The 13,777-nt window shown below is 41.7% G+C and overlaps 1 protein-coding gene across 1 annotated transcript; it reads left to right on the plus strand.

Moving 5' to 3' along the window:
* Positions 1-5,167: 5,167 nt before the first annotated feature.
* On the plus strand, positions 5,168-11,806 carry NDUFS5 (NADH:ubiquinone oxidoreductase subunit S5). Its single transcript, XM_058196302.1, has 3 exons — positions 5,168-5,321; positions 7,399-7,616; positions 11,553-11,806. Exons 1-3 carry the CDS (start codon positions 5,174-5,176, stop codon positions 11,637-11,639), a joined length of 453 nt encoding a protein of 150 aa, XP_058052285.1. The 5' UTR covers positions 5,168-5,173; the 3' UTR covers positions 11,640-11,806.
* Positions 11,807-13,777: the final 1,971 nt, after the last annotated feature.

Consider the following 13,777-nt stretch of genomic DNA (forward strand, 5'->3'; position numbering starts at 1 on the left):
CATTTATTGACTCAACTGGAACTGCTGAACAAAAGGAAAATTCCTGTAATTTATACTCTGGGCCCACAGGGCCTCAACCAATCACAATACTTGAAAAAGCCCCCCCCCCTGCATATGGATGTTCTAAGTTTCCCTCCAAAACAGTTTGAAGTTAACAGTTAAGGTCATCTAAAGGTTAGTTTCACTTTAGCAGAGCTTAACACAACTACCCTGTTTCCCCCAAAATAAGACATCCCCTGATAATAAGCCCAATTGGGCTTTTGAGCGCTTAGCAATAAGACAAAGTGCTTTTTTCAGGGTTCAAAAAATATAAGACAGGTTCTTATTTTCAGGGAGACACAGGATATGTATTCAATACATAACAGGAAGGGTGGCCACAGCAGCCCATCGTCCTACTTGCTTCCGAGTCAGATACATCAGTGGCTGCTTCGTCTGCCACTGAAGGATCTACTGGACAGAGTCTGATCTTCAGGAAGACTTACTTCTGATGTGCCAAGGCATTTAAAAGAGCAAGGCGGAATCTACGCAGGTTCAAGGAATCCTGAACACTTTGGCCTAGCCCTCACCCCACAAAAGCTAATACCAAAAGGACATTTTTAATGTGTGGGAAGTCATGTGACTAGAGAGCCATCTTATCCACTATATTTAGTTAATATCATTTATGTCAAATTGAATCTCAGTTCTTTGTTTTCATCTGGCTGTCCAGCGTTCACAAGCTGTAACAAAGAGGCGGGCTTGCTGCTCACAAAAGATGTGCCATTTTAATGGCTTTCTCTCATTGTATATGATGGGGACAAGAAGGCGCATCCTGTCTTAGAAGAAAGACTTGCAAACTCTTAAGGTTTACTTTCGCTGCAGCAGAACCCTGTTTGGTTCAACAGGTGCACTGGACTTTCAGAGAATGTGAAGCCGCAGAGACACTGGAATGCAACCGAGAACACATTTGTGATTAGATTTTGGGAAGAATCCAGAAAGTTAGGCAAAGGGAAAAGGTGCACTGTCTCTTTTCCAGAGACGGACTGCAGCTGGCTCTCTTCCAAGTTACAAAAAACATCAGTTGCTTCTTTGGGGCTTTAGCCCTCCGCCCCACCCCCACCCCCAGCTAAAGAGTCAAGCAGACATCTCCTGCACTGCACATCAGGGTGCGTCCTTCAGAGATGGTGCACTGGGATCCCATTTATATTTCTGCAAATGTAACATTCTGCCTAGAGGGCCCGCAAAGAGGAAAGCACAGAACAGGAAGTCGGCTCAGCCAATCAGCACACAAGACTGCCTTGGACCTCTACCAGGAAGTTGGGATGAGATGTGCATGTCGGCCTGTCTGCAGGCATCTGCAACCTGCGCTTACCTATCCTTATGCAGGGACACCTACAGTATGTGTAATCACAGTCAACACTAAATTGGTCTTTATGCAGCAGGGGAAGTTCAAAACAGCTGAGCTGTGATAGCATTTCCCATCCATGGCCACCAGAGGGCGGTGACAATGAGGCAGTTGGATCTTCCGTCTGTAGAGAGCAGCTTTGTAGAACATTTATTTATTTATTTTGTCACACAGTGTGTATATATAAGCATAAGCATGAAATAACTATACAATATATAAGCAGTATATAAGCACAATATATAAGCATTATATCCAATTAATAACTATATTAATTGGATATAACGAAAGGAAACAATAGGACAGGAACGGTAGGCACACTTTATTTCTTCTGCAGACCAGCGCTGTCTCCTCCCAAACGGGCAAAAAAGAGTGACTTTATTTGGGCTTGGACATTGCTGATGAGGCTTCAGCAGGTTTCCTTGATGAATGTCTCTGAAGAATATGAAACCATATCTACCAGAAGACTAGAAAATTGCCGATGTGGTTATAATCTTCAAAAAACGGGGGTGGGGGTGTGTGGATCCAGGAAACTACAGCCCAATTAGCTTGACATCAGTACCAGGGAAGATCCTGGAAAAATAAATAACGGATTTGCAATCTCCTAGAAACAAGCAAAGTTATTACTATCAGTAGAAGCAACATGAGTTTGTCAAAAACACTCATACTACTAAAAAACACAAATCTTATTGCATTTTTTGACAAAAAAACTAAATTAATAAACCAGTGAAATGCAGTGGACATAATATACCTGGACATCAGTAAGACATTTGACCAAATACCTGACAAACTACTTCTTGGTAAGCTAGAAAAACATGGGATAGACTGCAGCACCACCAAATGGATTTGTAACTGATTGACCAACCACACTCAAAGCTTAGTTCTCAATGGAACTACCGGTACATCTATATGAAGCTGTGGGGTTCTGTCTTAGGCCCAATACTCTTCAACATTTTGATAAACAATTTGGATGAAGGGATAGAAGGGGAACTCATCAAATTTGCATATGACACCAAGCTAAGAGGAAAACAGACACTTTAGGCTCAAGATCCAGAAGGATCTTAATAGACTTGAATAGATTTGAATACTGGACCCTATCCAACAAAATGCAATTCAGTGATGAGAAAAAAAAGATTTTACACTTAGGCGAGAAAAAACAAACGTACAAGTATAGAATAGGTTGTATCTGACTCAATAGTAGTAATTGCCAGATGGGTCTTGGAGTCCTAGCAGACAACCATTTAAATATAAGCTAACAGTGCTGCAGCCGCCAAAAAAGCCAATGCAAAAAAAGCTACGCTGCATGAACAGAGGGATAGAATCAAGATCACATGAAGCGTTAGTACTGCTTTATAAGGCCTTGGTAAGATCTCACTTGGAACACTGCATCTGATTTTGGTCACCAACAGATGTAAAGAAGATGTTGAGACTCTGGAAAGAGTGCAGAGAAGAGCAACAAAGATGATTAGGGGTCTGGAGGCTTAAACATATGAAGAACGGTTGCAGGAATTGGGTATGTCTATACCATTTCAGAGAAGTGACTGTCCAGTCTCTTCTTAAAGACTTCTGGAGGCAAACTGTTCCACTGGTTAATTGTTCTCACTGCTAGGAAGTTTCTCCTTAATTCCAGGTTGCTTCTCTCCTTGATTAGTGCATTGTTTCTTGTCCTGGTGATTTGGAAAATAAGTTGACCCCCTGCTCTTTGTGGTAGCCCCTCAAATACTGGAATACTGCATTATGCCCCCACCATCTCTGTTGTCTCTAGACTAGCCAAACCCAAATCCTGCAATTGTTCTTCATATGTTTTAGTCTTTAATCATCTTTGTTGCACTTCTTTGCACTTTTTCCAAAGTGTCAACATCTTTTTTGTAACGTGATGACCAAAACTGGACTCCACATTCCAGGTGTGGCCTTACTAAGGCTTTATAAAGCGGTACTAATACTTCACATGATTTTGATTCTATGCCTCTGTTTATACTACCAAGGATTGTACTAGCTTTTTTGGCTGCTGGCTCATATTCAAGCGATCATCAACTAGGACTCCAAGGTCCCTCTCGCAGTTACTGTTTTTGAGCCAGGTCCCGCCTAATCTGTACCTTTGATTTTTCCTGCCTAGATGTAAAACTTTGCTTTTCTCCATTAAAATTCATTTTGTTGGATAGGGACCATTGTTCAAATTTGCCATTTCTTTTTGGATCCTGAGTTTGTCTTGGCGATTCCTGCCAGTTTAGTGTGGTAGAAAGTCAGCACTTACACCTCCCCCCAAAGAATGAAATATTTTGGGAAATATTAAAAAGGCAGACTATTAACATGTTAACATCAAACAAGGCACTAGCCAGGGATGTCCATTGTCTCCTTTACTATTTATTTTGACATTGGAAGTGCTAAATAGAAATATTCAGCACGACACAGAAATAAAAGGGATGGAGATAAAAAAGAAAAATACAAACTACAGGCACTTGCAGATGACTGGTATTCATCATAGAGGAACCGCAAGAAACTGGACCCAAATTGATGAAGAAAATAGACAACTATGAAGAAGCTGCAGGATTAAAAATAAATAAAGATAAAACTAAAATTTTAGTCAAAAACCTCACAGATAAACAGAAAAAAGATTTAAGAAAGTAAAATATTTGGGTATTCATTTATCAGTGAGATGTGCAACTATAAAAGAAGATAATTACGTTAAACTGATACAGAAAATTAAATTTAACTTGGAAAAATGGAAAAATTTGCAGCTATCGCTAATAGGAATAGTCACAATTAAAATTAATACTCTACCGAGATTCTTATTTTGGGGGGAGAAAAATAAGGAAAAAAAAATCTGCTTGAGATGCTTTCCGTTTCCAAGAGCTTCAAAAGGGTGGGGGCCGGTGGGTGGCCGGGGCCACATTCGGTGTATAAGACACACCCAAATTTTCACCCTCTTTTTTTGGGGGGGGGAGGGCATCTTATACTCTGAAAAATATGGTATTTCGAGGAATTAAACAGATTAGTATCAAAATTTATCTGGCAAGGTAAAAAAGCAAGAATAACTCTGAAACTGTTACAAGACTCTAATAACAGAGGAGGCTTTGGGTTGCCAGATTGGGAGTTATACTACCAGGCATCTGCACTTATGTGGCCAAAAGAAGGGATAACTTTGAGACACAGATGATTATTAACTTTGGAGGGAGACGATTTGCAACTGGGGTGGCACGCCTTTCTATGGGAAAAATAGAATACAGAAATATTTTCAAGAACACTGTATTAGAAATGCTCTGTTTTCAGTATGGCCAAAAATTAAGGAAAAAACTATTTGAAAATACCACAAGTCTTAAAGGGACCAACTAGGGAGTTGAAGTCCACAAGTCTTAAAGGGACCAAGGTTGGAGACCCCTGGACTGGAAGACCCCCAAATGCAAGAGCCATCATGGAGGGGGAGGAGGGGGGCTGCGGCGGTGGTGGAAATATGGGAATTCCAGGGTTGGGGATGGAGGAGCTCCTCTGCAGGGGCGTTAGGAGCCTCCCGCCTTGCTTTGCACCGTTTGGGGCCGCAAAATATCCGCAGGAGCAGGAGTCTCCAATCTCGGTCCCTTTAAGACTTGTGGACTTCAACTCCCAGAATCCCTCAGCCAGCAAAGCTGCCAAATAATAGAGCAAAGCTGGCTGAGGGACTCTGGGACTTGAAGTCCACAAGTCTTAAAGGGACCGAGGTTGGAGACTCCTGCGCAGGAGCACTTAGAGCACGTTGCGCAAGTCCCTGTAGTTTCGTTCCGGAAGCTGCCTGTCAAAACGAAGGGATAGACGCCTCTGATGTTTCGCCCCTCTATGGCGCACGCGCGCTTCACGGCCCGGCGCGTGTGTCGCGAAACGCGAGTGTTGCGCGACGGCCGCGGTGACGTAAAAGCCCCGCAAGGACGGCGGCGAGGGAGGAAGCGACGGTGCCGCAGCCCGAGGACAGGTGCGGGGGGGGGGAGCGCTCCCAGCCGGGGCTGCCCCTCAGGTGGGGGGAGGGGCTCCAGGGAAGACGAGAGGCGGCATGGAAAGTGGGGGAGGAGGAGGAGGAGAAGCGGTGGCAGTGCCGGTGGCCCGCAAGAGAGACGGTCGTCGGCGGGGGCTTTAGCAGTCATAATGGCTGGCACCTGTCACTCAACGCTTGCCGATCAGGAAAGCAAAAGAGTCTGGACCAGGGGTCTCCAACCTCGGTCCCTTTAAGGCTTGTGGACTTCAACTCCCAGAATGCCTCAGCCAGCAAGCCCTCTGGCCATCTGCAGGTTTGATTACTGGATTGCCTTAAGTCCTCCCCCACGTCCTCTTCCCTTCCTCTGGAGCAGGGGTCTCCAACCTTGGTCCCTTTAAGACTGGTGGACTTCAACTCCCAGAATTCCCCAGCCAGCAAAGCTTTAAGCAAAGCAGGCTGAGGAACTCTGGGAGTTGAAGTCCACCAGTCTTAAAGGGACCAAGGTTGGGAGACCCCTGATCTGGAGCACCACTTGAACACCGTCGGTTGCAAAAGGCAATTTATGTTGGAACAGTCAAGTATTGCCTGGAGAGAACATCATCAATGCCTCAGATTCTTAGGAATGCCAAATCCTGTCCAAACATCTGGCTGACTACAATCCACAATAACAACAACAACAACAACAACAGCAATTTAAAAAATGCATTCTGGGGATAGCTTATTCAGCTGGATCCTGGTGTGCCTGTTGTGCCCTTGGATATGTGGTGTCCTCTGTGTGTGCAAGTGAGGAAAGTGGAGGTGCTGGGTTCCCTATAATTTTGCTATAAAAATGGACCTTCCGGAAAAAAACAAGGTCTGCCCATTATTGAAGCAGACTCAACTTGCTTGAATAAATACAACTTTTTCAAGGATTAATCCTCTCCCTTTACTTACTCAGTTTTTAGGCCAAAATATATATTAATCAGTGAACCATGGTATTCACTTTATGGCAGCTATTCCATAATTGTGGAAGAGGATGAGCATGTTTTTAAAATAGGAGGAAGACACAAATCATGTGCACTATACTGGTAGCCTGATAGTTGAAAATGCAAAGGTTCGGCAGCTTTGGCCTAAAATTAAGTATAAAGAAGACCAATCTCATGGCATCAGTAGAACAACCTGCCTTAGAACTGGCAGGGAATATATGGAAGTGGAGAGCTTCTGGCTCGTAGGATCAATCATCGTAGTCAAGAAATACACCATAGTCTAGGTTGGAGTAATAGTGAAGGCCTCGGAAAAGAGATTCAGGTGCTATGCCGTATCTAGCTCTAAAAAAATCAGAATTGTGCACAGGGAGGCGTTCCCTGTAATAATCTATGAAAGCAGAAGTTGGGATTTGAAGCAGAATAGAAAGAGTATTGATACCTTTGAACTTTGGTGTTGCAGAAGACACCTGATAATGTCATGAACAGTGAAGAAAAGCAATCAGTGCACCTTGGAACAAATGAAGCCAGAGTTCTCACTCAAGGCTCAAATGGCCCTATTTCAGACACACGGAGACTCAATTGTCTGGAAAAGCTCTAACGTTAGGAAAGGTGGAAGGAAAAAGAATGAGAATAATTAGCAAGCCAGAGGGACTCCATTACGGTGGAGATGTGTGTACCTTTGGAAGACCTGGAGGACCTACTTAGGGGCAGATCTATTCGATTACTAAGAGCTGATGGTGCATAATTGGTTTGGCATTTGATAAGTTGGAGTAGTATAGATATATACTTGTACTTTTTTCAAGTGGTTAAATGTCTCCCATGATTTTACCTGGATGCAAGCTGTCATGAGCAGCTATTAGAACTCATGAGTGGGGTTTTCAATGTTTGGAGGAGAGTAAATAAAATTGTGAGAAAGTAGATTTTCATTCCTCCAGTGCCTCTGATCATTCATCGCTGCATACGAAAATGAGGCCCTTGAAAACCTCCCCTTCTGTTCCTTGGACGGAGCCTTCCACGCCAGAAACTCCTCCCAACTCCAGCCCATCCCCTGTTCCTGGCCAGGGACTTAATTCCTTCTTACCTTCCCCTTATCTATCCCTTCTGCCTTTCAGCCATGCCACTTCTTGATGTCCAAAACCAGCTGGGCATTAACCTAGACAGATGGATGCTCCGCATGAGTAGCAAGCAGCCCTTTCAGCAGCCCAGCGTGTGCCACACGTTCGAGAAGGAGTGGCTGGAGTGTTCGGAAGGCATTGGGCTGACCCGGGCCAAGGAGGAGTGCCGGCTGGAGGCTGAAGATCTGGAGGAGTGCATGACCAAGCGCAAGATGGTGAGAGGAGCATTGCTGGGATGCACAGCGCCTCTTGGGAATTCCTGAATCATTCTCAGGGAATGCAGCGTGCCAGTGGCAAGCAGGGCGGGCAGCAGAAAATCCTTTTGGGGTAGTTCTTTCCCCAGACAGGCATGTCGCTGTGGTCTGCTTCCCACTTCATTTTGACTGGTTCACCCATTGCACTAAGCCAAAAAAGGGATTGATTGGAGTGCGTAGCAACTACAGTTTTAAACCTATTTTTTTTAAATATTTTGGCAGCAAACAAATTGCAGTTTTTGTAAGAAACAGTCCTCTAAAAAGTTTACCTCATCCAGGCGCTATGTGTGATCCAGAACCACCAGTGGGGGATGATGAGCAAGGCTAGAAATGGGAAAGCCAAGAGCTGCATCTACCCCCACTCCCTCTTCGCCACAACTGGAATATGATGGGCAAATAGCTGATTTCCAGTGTTGTTATTTTTTCTTCCCTTTACAAGACATGTTAGAATTAGATTCTTCCTGCAAAGTAGTGTTCGAAAAATTATTGTGCCTTATCTAATGTATCTATTTTGAATTTTTTATCCTGCCAGGAGATCAGAATACTTTCTGGTACTAACGATCAGAACATTATATTTATTTAGTTGTGATGTTAGAAATTGATAGTTTCTTCTTTGATCTCTCACTTGTCTTGGAATTCGTTTAAGAGTTATTATTTCCTTTCCTTTGTATAATACCGATTCTTCCCTCATTTTTTATATATTTCATCCTTTATCGCTTTTTTGGTAAATCTTGCGTGTACTTCTTTTGGCAGTTTGTGTCTGCATGCATAATTCGTGTGTACTCTGTACACTTCATCAATATTTCTCCGTATGTCTTGTTTGTCTCTTTGTACTGCCTCCGCTAGAATTTCTGACATGATCTCCCCTAACTTTTCTTCTTTATTTTCTGTAATGTTTTGAAATCTGAGATAAGAGGACGCTTTCTCCATCTCCAAAAACACTATTGATTCTTCTAAGTCCCTGTTAGCTATCATTTATTTTTGTTCCATTGTTTCCATTTTTTTATCTGTTTGCTCCATTTTTGTCTCCACTGTTTTAATTCTTTGTTCGTTTTTGAAGATATTTTGCTGGATATTTCCTATTTTGTCATCCATTTTTAAAATATCTTCTTTCATTTCTCCCATATCACTTTTAAGTTCTTCATGATTCTTTTTTGTCTCTTTGTGGTTGTTTGCAATAGCTTCCTGTGTTTTAGTCATTGCCTCTGTATCATTAATAACGTGGTTTGGATACTTTGGATATTTGATGTTGAGCCTGCTTTTTCTGTCCCAAGCATGCTTTCTATGGAATGTTGATGTGCTGGTGAAGATGTAGTAGATGTGGGGTTTGGGGCCATTTTCTTACTTATTTTGGTTATCGTTGTTATGCTTGTGCTTGTCATTTTTCCTGTCCGAAGCAGATTTTTCCAGAATGTCATATAATGTATTAATTAGTTCTAGAGATATTAGCTATAAAAATGTTTTTTTCTTTTAAATCTCCACTGTTATATATTTTTTAAACTTAATTTATACAATGATAATATTTTCTAAATATAGATATAAGTATCAATACAGGTATAGCTATAAGTATGTAGATATAGAAGTATATCTATTTTACTATAGTTCTAAAATCCTTATTCTCTATACTCTATATATTTATTTAAGTCTATGTATAGCTTTATTTGTATATAATGATATGAAAAATGTATACACTTATTACTTAAAGTTTAACATATTAAATAACGTAATGAATATAGATATATGTATAGCTGTAAATATATTATTATATAGAAATATGTATTTTACTATGAATACTCCTTAGTTTGAATAGCTATATATATAAATACAAATACAAATATAAATACAAATTTATATACCTTATTTTTTTATTACTTAAAGCTAATCTAAAATACCCAAAATTAATTTTCAGATGTGAACATTCAAATATATCTCTATAATTGCTTAAATATACAAAACTTTATAGACATTTTAGTTTAAATATTCCATAATCTTATCTTAACTATTTTCAATTGGACAGTTATTTCATCTGTCACAAATGAGTCTATTTCTTAATTTGTTATTTTATTTGTATTTTTGTTTATTTATATTTATCTTTTATTTTCCTTACTTACTCAATTATCCTCAAGTCCAGTATTCTTCCACACGCTTATGTCTTTATATTGTTTTAGTAAGTCTGTACAATCTCCACTCAGTCTTGCATCATTCTTTATATGTCCTGCTTCTTTTTTTCTGTCAGTCCTTTAGCCTCCAGATGGCATTTTCTTTTTTTTTTTCTTCTTCTTCTTTGCTCAGCACCAATGTTCTTTTATTATTCCAATTTATAAAGTTATAGCAGTTCTTCAGTTCTCTCCAATTATAAAGTTTTTATCTTTCTTCAAATTATTTGATTGTGACAGCTTTAATCACCAATCTTGTTGTTTTCTGTTTCTGTTCCTTCTAGATAGCCAATAAACCCACCGCATCCTGAGTCACCACTCAATTTACACAATTAACTATATCAACCCTTTCAATCCTTAAGATCTTCAGTAAATTTTACAGTCTTATTAATAATAAAGAAATGGATAAGTGGAGTTTATAGTCACCAATCCACTCAGTCTCAAGACGTATCCAATCGGAGTTTCTTTCCTCTTTTCATCTACTACTTCGCCCCTTTGCGCTGTCACCGCTTGTCAGTTTATTTCCTTCACTCCTCTCCATCCTCCTAATCGCCGCGTCTATTTGGCAGTGTTCCTGCCTCAAGTCTTAGAGTCTCAATATTTCAGCTCCACCATTCGACAGTATAATTGTACCTCCTTTTTGGGTGTTTCTCTCCTACCGATGCCGTTCTTGTTGCTTTCTCAATCTTCGCTTCCTACTCCGTGGCTGTCAGTGCTTTGGGCCAGTCAAAATGGCTGGTTTCTTCCCTGCCAGAATCAAGAGGGTTCTCCTGAACCTTTGGGGGAATTGCCTTTTACCCCCAAGGTCCTCAAAGATTGCCCTTTTTTTCTTTCAATCTCTCCGGGATTGATAGTGCCTTTTTAGGCTTCCTGACTGAGAAAGTCGGGTTCGGGAACGGAGCCGCGTTCCCTCGCTCCATTCATGCTGACGTCACCACTGGAAGTCAGTGCAATTATTTTGCAATTAGAAAACATGATATTCGGAGAGAAATTCATAAAAATGGTAGAAAAAATATATTCAGTATAAATGGCAAAAATAATAATGGCGACACCACCGAAAAATTCACTATAGCAAAAGGAGTGAGACAAGGATGTCCCCTTTCGCCCATATTATTTATACTAACATTAGAAGTATTGTTAATCAAAATTAGAGGTGAAAATGAAATAAAAGGCTTGAAAATAAAAAAAAAAGAATATTAAATTCAAGCCTTTGCTGATGACCTAGTATTTATTTTAGAGCAACCAATACAGACAGGACCCAAATTAATACAAAAATTATAGAACTATATGTATAAAGGATAAATTGAAATAAGGGAGGAAAAATGAATATGTAAGAAATATTTACCAATGCAAAATTGTTGAAAAGAAGAAAATTGTAAAAGATTTTTTTTTGGTTTTTTGTTTTCAAAAAAACCCCGTTTAATAAAAATTATTTTTTTTAAAAAAAGATTCTTCCTGATGACATCACTGGGGCATATCCCTTGCCAAGGCCATAGTTATTATTATTACCAATAAGAGCAAAAAGTGTGTGTTTGGGGGGGGTGATATTAAATTGCAGTGACAGCTGTGAAAAGTGAAACATTTATATGAACTGAAGAGAAACCAGAAATCTTTGTGTGTGTGTGTGTGTGTGATAGGAATAAGTGATTTTTGTACACGTTACCCTTTCCATTTTGGGATGGGCAGGCGAGGCCTGTAATTTCGTTCTTAACTGGTCTTTTCTGCTTCTTTCCTTTGGCAGATGCAGCGTGTCCGAGCCATCTTGAAGCAAAGGGACTTAATGATTAAGGAGGGGAAGTACACGCCACCCACCTACCAGAATGACTGAGAGTTTGGCTGTAATCCCCCAGGGAGAAAAACCTCCTTTGCTCCCCAGGAGCCAAAGAGCTCTGCTCTTAATACGTTGTTAAAGAATGGTTTAGTCGGAGCCTTTTCGTTTCTCTCTCTTGGTTTCTAGTCCTGCCCATGAATAAAATTCTTCTGTGGAGCCTGGAATGTTACTGGTTCAGATGCTCTGCCTGTGTGATGTCAAAAGTATAAATCGCCCCTTGCAAGATGAATTTAGACCACTACTAGAAAATCTGGCTGTATAATGTAAATAGCAATAGGACTTAGCCTTACGTGCTGCCTCACAGTGCTCTAAGCGGTTCACAGAGTCAGCCTCTTGCCCCCAACAATCTGGCTTCTCATTTTACCAGCCTTGAAGGGTGGAAAGCTGAGACAACCTGGAGCCCGTCAGGATTGAACCCCTGTAATATGGCATTCTAACCATGGCTCTATGAGGCAGCTGTGTGGGGGGGGATTTTTCTTACGGTTTGGATAAGCTTCCTTGTTTACTCATGACTTCAGGATCCTGTACATTCTCTCGCCCACCCCCACATTTACAGAATGCCTGTGACTCAGAGCCATACAGGACTGGAGGATACGATACGGGTTTTCCCCTGTTTCTAGCCTAAGCCTCCACTTTCTGCTTTCTGTTGTTGGCACGACCAATACTTTTCATTCTCTCCTGGGAACGTTGAGCTTCCAGAGACCAAGGCCTGCGCAAATGGGGCAGAGGCACATCATCCTTGTGCTGCATGCAGTCTGAGACTCTCCTCCCCCACAAGCCCTCAGTTTGTAGCATTTTCCCCTCTTGCTGATTCCCAACGTGAGGCCTGTAACTTCTGAAACTCCAGTTCTGCATTCTATTCAACTGACCAGCAAACCTCACAACAGTGATTGCAGGTTGGGGCAATTTAAAAGGAGAAATTTCAACATTTTTAAAAATGTATTTCAAAGTGTACCTGCTGCTAGTTCTTGCAACTCATTGTGGTTATGAAGAAGGATTTTAGAAATATGAAAGCGGTGGGGGTGGGCCCTCCTTACTTAGAGGCAGTTAGTGTGGGTGGATTTCAGCCCCTTGCTTGTCCTTGGCACTTTTGTTGATCCAGAAAATGATGCTGCGTCTCCTTGCATTGTAATTGCTTGGGAAAGAAAAAATGGAGGCATACTTTTGCTTGAGTTTTGGGGCTCTGAAGGGGGATGAGGCTTCTGGCAAGGTTCCTTCGCCAGAGTTCAGCCACTGGTGCTCCATAGCACCTGACATGGCTGGTGCTTCCTCTGGGGGAACAGGTGTGCTCTAGGTAGGACAGGCAGGGTCCCTCCTGCAGAGACTTCCAAAGAAATGGGGAGGGAGGCTGGGGATCCAGCCAATTGGGCCACACCGTTTCCTGCCAGGGGAACTCTTGGGGCTCTTAGGCACCAAACCTGGTTCTGCAGCCTCTTCTGTAATTCAAGGGTTAGGGCGGCAAACAGAAAGGCAGGGCAAAAACTCCAGGTGTGTTTTCTCATTAAGAACACTGCATGTGATGTGATCTTTTTTTTCCCAACAAAACAAAACAAAAAACCTGCATATCCCATTTCCAAGATCCTGGTGGGATAGGAAACATCATAGAATAAATGTCATTCTAAATAAAATGTTGGCATATTTTCATACTTGAGATATGCTCCAATACCTGAATCATTAGATAGTTATGTCCTAGGGCTTTTCTGGAGCCTGCAATGAGACCTCATCTGCCAAGCTAATTTTCAAAGTGTGTTCTGTTGTACTGGCACCTGGGCCAAGATGTTGAGCAGGAGGATTGGCCCTCTGAACCTGGCCAGAATACTCCATGCCTCTGGCAAGGGACAAGCAGTCCTCCAGCTGCCCAGGGGAAAATCTCTTTTCCCACAGCTGCCTCCATGATATGGGGCCAGAGGCTGGGATTGCTGCTGGGAGGTGGGTCAAGGTGTGCAGTTGGAGTAGCCCAGCCTCTTTGCTTTTGCTGCCCAGAGTGACCTCTCCCCCCACTCCAATAACGGTTTGGAATTGCACAAAAAGAGGAGAATCGCTTTAGGATGGTGCCACCCACCCCAAAACCCAGTTCAAAAGGATACCGTGATCAATACTATTAAGAACTATAATCGAGGACTACCAGGACAGAT

This window comes from Ahaetulla prasina, chromosome 10, assembly GCF_028640845.1.
Source record: "Ahaetulla prasina isolate Xishuangbanna chromosome 10, ASM2864084v1, whole genome shotgun sequence".
NCBI classification, from domain to species: Eukaryota; Metazoa; Chordata; class Lepidosauria; order Squamata; family Colubridae; genus Ahaetulla; species Ahaetulla prasina.